At 45.9% G+C, this 11,090-nt stretch overlaps 1 protein-coding gene across 1 annotated transcript; it reads left to right on the top strand.

The window, feature by feature from the left end:
• Window positions 1–995: 995 nt before the first annotated feature.
• Window positions 996–10,873, top strand: LOC125546495 (rust resistance kinase Lr10-like). The gene is made up of 5 exons (XM_048710741.1): window positions 996–1,325; window positions 8,660–8,724; window positions 9,399–9,619; window positions 9,734–10,124; window positions 10,194–10,873. Exons 1-5 carry the CDS (start codon window positions 996–998, stop codon window positions 10,834–10,836), a joined length of 1,650 nt encoding a protein of 549 aa, XP_048566698.1. The 3' UTR covers window positions 10,837–10,873.
• The last annotated feature ends 217 nt before the right edge of the window (window positions 10,874–11,090 follow it).

Raw genomic sequence — 11,090 nt, 5'->3', positions numbered from 1 at the left:
CAAAAAACTAGAAAAAAACTATTTTATAGTAAAGTTAATCAGAAATTTCAAACAATTCAAATTTTAACTATTCAAATTTGAAAACTAATGGCACTAACAGAAAGTTTATAATTTTTCTAAAACTAACGACACTAACAGAAAGTTTATAATTTTGCTGACCTAAAAGCAAAAAGAATTAAAAAAGCAAAAAACAAAAGAAAATAAATAATGCAAAAAACAAAACAAAAAATGGAAAAAAAATATTTTTATAGTAAAGTTAATCACAAACTTGTGATGCACACAAATTTCAAATAAATCAAATTTGAAAACTAAAGACACTAACAGAAAGTTTATAATTTTTTTGACCTAAAAGCAAAAAGAATTAAAAAATAAAGCAAGAAACAAAAGAAAATAAATAATGCAAAAAATAAAACAAAAAAAACTGGAAAAAATAAAAATAGCAACATTAAGTATTTTGTTTTAAGTAGAAACAAAATAAAATAAATAAAGCAACAGAGAAAACAAAAAACAAAAAAGTGCCACCTACTGGGCCCCCACGGCGTGAATACGACTAGAAACCCTACCATGGGCCAGGATTCAGACCCGCAGGAGGCCCAGTAGGCCCACAGACAGATAAAGTGACTTTAGGCCCGTAAGCCTGCATTTGAGAGGAGCTCGAAGTGGTTAGCGCAGCAACGCGTATAAACCACTGTCGAAGCCTCTCGGCTAGCGAGGTGGGACTAAACATCCCACTGCACCGCGCCAGTTCCAGCACAAGGCCATTGGTCCCGGTTCGTGGCTCGAACCGGGACGAAAGGCTGCCTTTGGTACCGGTTGGTGGCACCAACCGGGACCAATACCCCCCCTTTAGTCCCGGTTGGTGCCACCAACCAGGACCAAAGGCCTCTGCTTCCCGCTCTTTGGGCTGCTGAAAAGAGGCCTTTGGTCCCAGTTGGTGCTACCAACTGGGACTAAAGGGTGGCATTGGTTCCGGTTGGTGCCACGAACTGGGACCAATGCTCTCAGTATATAAGAAAGCACTTAGCGTTTTTCAGATTCATCTGCATCAGTTCCCCTGCCCCGACAACGCCGCCAGGTTGCCCGAGCTCGCCCCGTCAACGCCGTCGCCGCCCTCTGTTGCCTCGTCGACGCGCAGCCGCCCTGCCCCGAGCACGGCGCCGGCGGCCCGCCCCGACCCCGCCGCGCGCCCCTGCCCCGACCACGTCGTCGTCGCCCCAGCTGCCCCGCGCCGCTGTCGCCTCTGCCTCGCCCTGCCCCGACCACGCCGCCGTCGCCTCTGCCCCTTCCCCGACCACGCCACCGTCGCCTCTACCCCGACGCGTGCCGTGCCCCTACCCCGATCAGGGCCGGCACCGCCCCCTGCGCCTCTTCCTCCCTGTTTTTTTTGCACATATATAGATGTTTTTTTCCTGATTATATGTATATGCATGAGTATATGTATGTGTGTATATCTGTTTATATGTCTTTTTTAGATTTTTTTTGTTTTTTGCATTTTTATAAAAATGTATATATGTATGTATATATGTTCTCTGTGTATATATATATATATGTTCATGTATATATGCAAAATATAGATTTCTAGAAAAATTAGGATTTTTTCTGTTCATAGATTTTTTTTGGTGATATTAATTATTGTAAATATGAAAATGTTTGTATATTCATATGAACAATGAATTAGGCAAAACCTTTACTTTTTTCTAAAATTTCTATTTGAACATTATTTAAAAAAAGCAAGCAATACTACTCCATGTATTTTTAAGAAGGAAGAAGAAGAAAAAGAATGAGAGGAAAAAGGAAATAAGAAGAGGAAGAAAGGAGAAGAAGAGGAGAGGAAGAAGAGGAGAAATAAATAAGAAGAGGAAAAAAGGAAAAAAAAAGAGGAGAAGAAGAAAGGAATAGAGGAGAAGAAGAAAAAGAATGAGAGGAAAAAGGAAAATAAGAAGAGGAAGAAAGGAGAAGAAGAGGAGAGGAAGAAGAGGAGAAATAAATAAGAAGAAGAAAAAAGAAGAAAAAGAAGAGGAGAAGAAGAAGAAAGGAATAGAGGAGAAGAAGAGAAAATAGAATTCTATTTTCTCTTCTTCTCCTCTATTTCTTTCTTCTTCTCCTCTTTTTTTTTCTTTAATCTTCTCCTCTATTAATATCTTCTTCTCCTCTTTTTATTTCTTCTTCGTCTTCTTTTTTTATCAGATATGTTGTTGTTGATATACCCCGTGTCCCGATAACTACAACACGAGGAGGGGGGGTCGACCTACCCCCTCCCCGATAACATTATTTTCCCATGTATGTATGTCGTCGTTGTCGATAAAACCCCCTCCCGGATAACTTCGACCGTGATAACTTATACCACGGGAGCACGCCCCGGCCCTCTGGCTCGACCAAAACTCTCGAGGACACCCAAACCCTAGAAAAAAATGATGTCGGTCTCCTACCCCCTCCTGCTGCGCCCCTACCCTCGAAGCGTTGCTGAGGCCACCCCAAACCCGGAATCAGCTAGGTAATAATTGCCCTCCAGATCCACATGCTGTCAATATATCCACATGCTGTCATGTTGTGTAATAATTGCCATGTTGTAATATTTGCAGAAACAATGGAGTTCGGACGAGATGAGGAACAAGAACAGGTGTTGGGGGACATAATCTTAGCCGGAGGTGATGTCATGTCGTATCTTAACGACAATGATGGTCTGGAAGAAGAACATGGTGAAGAAAAAGCAGGCTACGGTGATCGAAGAATGGAGGAGGAAAGACATGATTATGATGGCTCCGGTGGCCCAATGTTGGTGCAAGAAGGAGCCCGTGGTGACGGCTCCGGTGACCGAACCATAAATATATTAGTTAAGCCTGTGATGACTAGCTAATTGATGCATTCATTGTTTTGGTATGTACACATATTAATTAACTCTCGTCTAATTCTTCTTTTTTCTAGCCCTCCGGATCGAGCAGAACTTCGGTAAAGAGACGAGGCCCGAAGAAAAAGTTGCGCTTGGATGAAAGGTTCACTACTAGGGAAAACCTTATACACAGAATCTTAGTAGCAGCGCGACACAAAAAGAATTAGCAGTAGCGCGGGTTTTTAACCCTCGCTACTACTAAGTTGATAGTAGTAGCGCGGGTTTTTAACCCTCGCTACTACTAAGCGGTCTCTACCGTGCCCCCCGACACATGCCATAGTAGTAGTGAGGTGTATAAACCCGCGCCACTACTAAGTTGATAGTAGTAGCGCGGTTTAATGCCCCTCGATACTACTAAGTACGAGGTAGGTGAAGTCGCCATATCCTCGGCTGAATCCCCATCTCCTCCCCCAAATCCCTCCTCTCTTCCACCACTCTCTCCTCTCACTTTCCATACGCTCTCACATGGACCTCTTGCCCATGCACCCATCCTCCTCCATGGCGCCGAAAGAGGCCGCCGCCTCGCGCCACCGGCGTCTAGGAGCTCGCCGGTCTTCCACCGACGTCTAGGAGGCCGCCGCCCCGCCCCACCACACCGGAGCACCTCGCCATCGGTGACTAGCTCCGCTGCTCCCTACATCACCTTCCTCTCTCCCTCGGTTTGACTCACCCTCCCGTGTCCATGCCCGTGCAAGTCGTCGCCATGGATGACCCGGAGCTATCTGGAATGGTCGGGAAGAGGAGCCCCATGCCGCGGCCTGGCTCTGCCATAGAAACGGGCCCTCTCAAACAGCCACTACTGGATCTGGTCTTCAGCTGTCCGTTCATGCCTTCGGCGATGCCAATCATCGCTATATCTTACCATTGCTGCCATTGACAGCACGCACGGGATCAAGATTTTTTGTTTGTTTTTGAAAGTAATAGCAGTAGCGCGGGGTATAAGACCCGCTACAGCTAATTAGCAGTAGCGCTATTTGCAACGCATGCTACAGCTAACCATGTATAGCAGTAGCGTGTGTGAACATGCGCTACTGCTACAAGTTAGCTGTGGCACCGTATCAGTAGCGTGGGCACCCGCGCTACTGATACACCCAAAACCCGCACTGCTGCTAGGCTTTTCCCTAGTAGTGGTTTGAGATCACAGCAATCGCGCGCGATGGCATGCCGATTGAACCCATCCGGACAAAGAAAGCATTTGCTGCTCAGTGCGGGGTTCTTGTTAGGGACAAGATCCCGATCGGCATCCAGCAATGGTGTAAGCCTAAGAACAAAGAACCTGAGGTGTCTTATGTCAATGATATGCAAAAAGATGATCTTTGGACTGAGATGAAGGCAAATTTCACCCTACCGACAGAGGAGGATCCGGAGAAGCCAGTTAAAGAGCAATTAATCAAGTCTCATGCTCTTAAGAAGATGGCAGACCTATTCAGGAGGTGGAAGAATGAGCTGAAAACGTTTGTCGACAAAGAAGAGACACCAGAATTCATCGGCAGATATGAGAAGATCAGAGATCACTGGCCCGCATTTGTGGCCTACAAGACATTGAAAAAGAGTAAGAATATGTCGGCGACAAACAAGAAAAATGCTGCAAAGAAGAAGCTTCACCATTGCACGGGGTCAGGTGGCTACCTCAAAGCCCGGCCTAAGTGGGCCAAGGCTGAGAATGATCTGCTTGATAAAGGGATTGAACCAGAGACAATGAACTGGCTAGACCGTTGCCGGACTTGGTTCTTCGGGGCTGGCGGAACCTTGGACCTTGTATCAGGGAAATGTGTTTGGACAGACGAGCAAATGAACATACCAGTCAAGAAGCTAAAGCACTATATCAATGCAGCGGAGCAAGGGACGTTCGTTCCAAGCAGAGAGAAAAACGAGCTCACAATGGCCCTAGAGAATCCTGAGCACCCTGGACGGACAAGAGGCACGCCAGGCTCTGTTCCGTGGAAGGCTGGTTTTCTGGACGCGGGCAGTTACAAATGCCAGGAGAGGAGGAAAAAAGTGGAGCATGCCCAAATTTAGACGCTGCACGAAAGGGTTCAAGCACTAGAGGAACGAGAAGTAGCTCGCAGCAAGCGACCTGCCAAAACTACCCCCGAAGCTACCCCGACATCTCGGCGGAGAAGCAGCGTGGCTTCCACCGAGCTGCTTCAGCCGGAGCATGTCTTGACGGCTCCTGCTAGCTACCCCGTGGATGCTATCACGGAGTCTCAACATTGCCACCTTATGATGCAATGGCAGAACTTCAAAGTCAAGGTGGCTGTCGGCTCTGTTCGACCTACTGAACCCGGCGCAACTTTTCACTGTAGTCCGATTCCAGAAGGATATGCCAGGGTGACGGTGGGCGAAATAACGGAGGGATTTGAGGACCTCCAGCTTGACTACCCTACCGGTGAAGGGGAGACTCGGCTGGGTTCTTGTCTATTGACTCCATGCCTATGGCGGAAGGAGCTCATCAAGCTTCTGAACTGGACGCCTCCGCCTCCTCCTCCTCCTCCGGCGAGTCAGGGCACTCCGCCTCCTCCTCCATCGAGTGATCAGGGCACTCAGCCTCCTTCTCCGGCGTGTGGCGGCACTCCGCCTCCTTCTCCGCCTGCGCCGGCGCGCCCGAGCAGCCAGCCTCCTCCTTCTCCTCCTCGTCAGCAAGGGCGGAATAGCCCCGCCGCCGCTCCGGCTGCGCCGGCGCGTCGTAGTCCTTCTCCTCCACCTCGTAAGCAAGGAAAGAAGACAGCTGCAGCCGCTTCGTCTGCTCTGCCGGCGTCTAGCAGTACAGCCAGAGGCGGGAGGCAATACAGATTCGGTCCTTCTCTGAAGACTCCAGAAAAGTTACCATACGAGAGGACCCCGGAGGAGAACGCCAAGATCGCGCGAGCTGAAGTGAGGAACTTCTTTGAAGGGGTGAAAGCAAAGAAACACCCACCTCCGGAGGAGAAGGTGGATCTGATGAAAGCGAAGCGCACTCTGACTGCCCTGAAAAAAACCAGCAAAGTCTCCGCCGAAAGGCAACTATGACCGCATTATTGCAAAGTCATTTGTCAAAGCGGAGCGGTCGGGAAGTACTGTCAGTGATCAAAGGTTAAAAGAACGACGAGCTGGGAAAAAAATTCCATAGCTCAGCGAACCAATCATGCCCCCCGCTCAAGGTGCCTACTAATGATCCGAGGATGGTGCCCGGTTATAGCAATCTTGGAGATTACCTACCCGACGATGTACATTATGAGTTCTTGGAGGTGGAGGAACACAAATACGAGTACGGGAAGCCTCTCGTCAAAGATGAAAGATCTCTAACAACGATGATGCGAAGATTCCATGATTGGTACATGAAAACCTGCAGAGAGTCTGGGGGGGAGGAATACTTTGACGCTGAGAGTTAGAGAGGAGCATGAGCTCGTTGGAATTGAGCTGTTGAATGTTCCATTTGAGGAGTTCTTCCAGTTTTTCAATCAAAAGGCCCTCGATAAAGCAATGGTCACTTGCTACTGTCTGTAAGTAGTACTACTTCTGTCATTAAGTCTCTCTATATAGGTCAGCTCTTTCATTGCATGTATTTATAATTATCCTCACTATATTATGCAGATTGAAGATCGCCGAATTGAAGAAAAGACAAATCGGTGATATTGGGTTCATTAACACAAATCTCATAGATGCAACTGAGGTTAAATATCGTGCCGAAGATACCGAGGCCAACTTGCTACGATTGTTGGTAATAAATGAAAACAAAGATATAATACTCTTTCCTTACAACTTCAAGTGAGTGTTACTGTCTTGTGCATATTCGGTTTCCGTTATTAGTCCAGGTTATAGTAATGTAATTGATGAGTTATGCATGCGTGCGCAGCTTCCACTATATTCTCCTAGAGAATAAGCTTGAGCAGAGACTAGTAACCGTCTTAGACTCAAGACGAAAAGAACCCCAGGACTATGCGGACATGACTCAAATGCTCGAGAAGTAAGTTAAGTCGATCATTATCCACCATATCAGCAACTTTGTTCATTTCCTGATATATCAAGTAATTGTTTTCTTTGTCTGGTAGGGTTTGTAGAAAATTCACCAAAAAAAAGCTCCGGGACTGCCGAAGAAGCTGCAATTTAGACACCCGAAAGTAAGTACTATAGTAACATGTTCCACGCATCTCCTAGTGATTCAAGCGCTAGTTTCATCAATACCATTTATAGCATGCTTGCTTATCAGTTTGATTGACCTCTATTTCTTGTAAAGTGGTTGTGGCTGGAAGCCGGGAATAATTACTGTGGATACTACGTTTGCGAGTCCATCCGCCACACGACCTGTGAACGAGGGTACTCTGATGAACAATATGAAGTGCGTAAGCAATAATATTCACAATTTTATTTTAGTACCATCATTTGTGTTGAGTTTCATTTATTCATATATATATGTATTGACCCCCCTGTTCAAATTAGATGTTTTGGATGCGGGATGAACTCCTAGCACCAGATCGTATGCGAGCAATTCAAGAGGAATTGGCGGCATTCTTCCTTGACCACGTGATCGCTGAAGACGGAGAATACTATGTGGACCCTGTGTTCATATATAATTAGGAGATTATATTGTAAGAGATAATTATTGTATATATATAGCCGGTAGTGTCGGATAGATATACGAGAACTTGTTGTTCGACCAATCTCTCGGAGAAGGAGAGGTGGTCGATATCACTTCTCTCTGTATGCATATGTTTATGACGATCTTATGTTTCCTTTATTTGCTTACTAGCTAGCATGTCTAGTCCTCTCTATATATACGTATATATAGCATCGTCCAAGCACGGACAGAAGAGAGGACATTTCTCTCTATTAATTAGCTAGCTAACACAATATATGAAACACCTAAATTAAACCCCCAAAACCCCCAACCCCCCTTCAAAAAAAAACAAAAACCCCAGCCCCTGAAATGCTGACGCGTGGATGCCTATTGGTCCCGGTTGGTGCCACCAACCGGGACCAAAGGCCTCCTTCCTGGGCTCGGCGCACTGGCCACGTGGACGCCCATCTGTCCCGGTTCGTGTAAGAACCGGGACTAAAGGGTTAGGGCATTAGTAACGACCCTTTAATCTCGGTTCACAAACCGGGACAAAAGGCCTTATCAACCGGGACGAATGGGTTTTTTTTCTACTAGTGATAAGAGATATATATCTAGCAGGGGGAGGGTTGGATGTGACAGAGGTGAGCATGACATGTGAAGATAAGGCAACCAAGGAAGGCATTTCAACTTCTGTATACATAGGATAAAAAAGGGTGCTTATTGTGAGTGACAATGCCAATTATGCATAATGTGTGCTTGAGAAGAAGTCAGATGTGGATGCAACTTCCTGACGCGTTCGTTCTCGTCTGAAATCAGTATGTGATTGCTGCAGTCCAATGTGGAAACAAAGAAGTCTTCAGGAAATACAGAAGCAATTGGGCCATGAGCTGTTCAGCCCTTTTGAAGAATAATAATTGTCTCCTGTCCTTTTGAAGCAATTGGGTCAAAGTATTCCTTTGGTCACCTGCTCTTGTTCGACTGGTTGCTCATACAGGAGTGTGGTTCACTGCACCACTGCTGTTTCTTGGTCTCCTGCTCTGCTTTGACTGGTTCTGTTGTCTCTGCTTCAGTTCCCTGGTTTTCCTCTTGTGTTTGCCCAACCATTAGCAACCAGCTCCTAACTCCGGCAGCATCCCCCATGCTGCTAACCAACCGACCCACCATAGCGATCTGTGATGCACCTCATCTCTCTACCACCATGCAAGCCTTAATAATCTTTGTTGTGCTTGCAGTACTCGTGGGAGACGTCCAGGGGCGGCATCACTGTCAACCTTTCTCCTACGGACATCTACGAAATGTATCACACCCTTTCCGCCGTCGAGGCGATCCACATAGGTGTGGTGTTCAATCATATGAGCTGGATTGCGTCGGCAGCAAGCCCAAAATTCAGATCAACACGGGGACATATTTCATCACCGAGATCAACTATACCGATTCGTCCTTCTGGGTCATGGACGCCAACTTGGACTTGAACGCCAGCTGCCCTCTTCCTCGCTCGAATCAGTTTCCTTAGTTCCATGGGATTCAAGGGCCACACAAGAGCCGGGAATTGGCCCCTAGTGATATAGCTAGCAGGGCTAGCTTAGTGAACTGTTCACGGGCTGTGATGGAAAATCAGGTCGCCTGCCTGAGCACCAACTACTCTTTTGTTTATCAGATGATTGAGGATGTGTATGTGGGAAACTTAGAGCCTTCTTGTGGATACTTGGCTGTGTTTCTTTTGGGTGGTCGGGAGACCTACTATGATATCGATACCTACTATCCTGATTTCATCAATTACCTGAGGGGTGGATTCTCTTTCAATTCCCTCAGACAGAAACTCCATTGAATTATATTTGGTACATCAAACGTTGCATCGACTGGTCAATTCGGTGAGTTTTGGATCTCATTTTCTTCACTCATGTATAACCATGAACCTCTTTGTTCCCTCTGTAATAACTTATATGTATCATCCATGCAATGTTCTTGCAGAGACCCCAGTGGAGAACCATTGTCCAGTACAGGCATCAGCGTCAAGAATAGGACCATGGACATCCTTTATATTGACTTCCGGTTCTGGGCATGCATATTTGGTGTAGAGAGACCATATAACAACGTACTTCACTATATCAGAGACACGATTAGTTCTGATGACTCACTTTATCATAAGTTACCCCCGATACTTGCTATGTGGATTCTGAAGTGGATTGCTGGTACGTTACAATAGAAAAAATAGTTATTTTCTTTTGTTCTCTCTGTAACAAGTGCTATTGTATAATTAACCTTACCAGAACGAATCTCATATATTCAAACTTGTTTATATGCAGTACTATGCAGGTTCATATTGGCGCCCATTGTGGTATTGTTCTACCTCGCCCAAAAGTATTGGAAAACGAGGATCACAATCGATGCTGTCGAGAAGTTTCTTCTGATGCAACAAATGCTCGTCCCGACAAGGTACGGCTACACCGACATTACCGCAATAACAAGCCATTTCAGAGATAAATTGGGTCAAGGTGTGCTATTTCCAGGCAATGCCCATGTCGCTATCAAGATGCTAGAGGGCAACTCCAACTGCAATGGAGAAGATTTCATCAGTGAGGTGTCCACCATCGGAAGTATTCACCATGTCAATGTAGTGCGTCTAGTGGGTTTCTGCTCGGAGGAAATGAGGAGAGCTCTTGTTTATGAGTACGTGCCTCATGGATCTCTTGATAAGTACATCTTCTCGGCTGAAAAGACTTTTTCATGGGACAAACTCAATGAGATCGCTTTGGGTATTGCCAGGGGTATCAACTACCTGCATCAGGGGTGTGAGATGCAGATTCTCCACTTTGACATTAAACCGCACAACATCTTGCTTGACAACAATTTTGTCCCAAAAGTTGCTGATTTTGGACTTGCCAAACTGTACCCAAGGGACAACAGTTTTGTGCCATCTAATGCCTTACGTGGGACTGTTGGGTACATAGCTCCTGAGATGATATCTCGGAGCTTTGGTGTCATATCAAGCAAGTCCGATGTTTATAGCTTTGGAATGCTGCTGTTGGAGATGGCTGGGGGAAGAAGGAATGCTGACCCGAAATCTGCAAACTCAAGTCAGGCATACTACCCGTCATGGGTGTATGATAGGCTAACTGCACTAGAGGTGAGTGAAATATCCCCAGTTGCTGAGATACATGAGTTGGAGAGGAAGCTATGCATTGTTGGGCTATGGTACATCCAGATGAAGTCTCATGACAGGCCAACGATGAGCGAGGTCATAGAGATGCTGGAAGGTGCCTTTGATGGCCTGCAAATGCCTTCCAGGCCATTCTTCTGTGACGATGAGCACACTGCTGTTCCGGATTCGTACCCTTTGCTATCCGAGCTGACCGAGATCTCAGAGGAGGATGAGATCTCAGATTCTTATGTTTCCCGGGTCCTATAAACTTTTTTGGGGAAACATGTAATAAAATCTAGCAGTTAAAGAGCATGTATAACTCCAACTGCTTAATTAGTCGAAGGTAATCATCTTTCTTGAAGACACATATTATTCGAATATATGAATAATAGCTCGTGAAAGCTTAAGTGTTTTTTGGGATTTCTGTTAAAGCATTGTTAGCACAAATAAGTGGTTGAAAGATTGAATGTATTATGGTGATTCAGGTGGAGAGGCAAAACAAAACATGATGTAAGAAATGC

Source organism: Triticum urartu, chromosome 3 (genome assembly GCF_003073215.2).
Source record: "Triticum urartu cultivar G1812 chromosome 3, Tu2.1, whole genome shotgun sequence".
NCBI classification, from domain to species: domain Eukaryota; kingdom Viridiplantae; phylum Streptophyta; class Magnoliopsida; order Poales; family Poaceae; genus Triticum; species Triticum urartu.
This window is presented reverse-complemented; position numbering and strand designations above follow the sequence as displayed.

Bases quoted from the DNA above. Each gene is read 5' to 3' on its own strand.
- LOC125546495 (XM_048710741.1), top strand. From the start codon at position 996: ATGCTCTCAGTATATAAGAAAGCACTTAGCGTTTTTCAGATTCATCTG. The intron at 9,620-9,733 runs GTACGTTACAAT...GTTTATATGCAG, and splicing joins GATTCTGAAGTGGATTGCTG to TACTATGCAGGTTCATATTG. The intron at 10,125-10,193 runs GTACATCTTCTC...GGGTATTGCCAG, and splicing joins CCTCATGGATCTCTTGATAA to GGGTATCAACTACCTGCATC.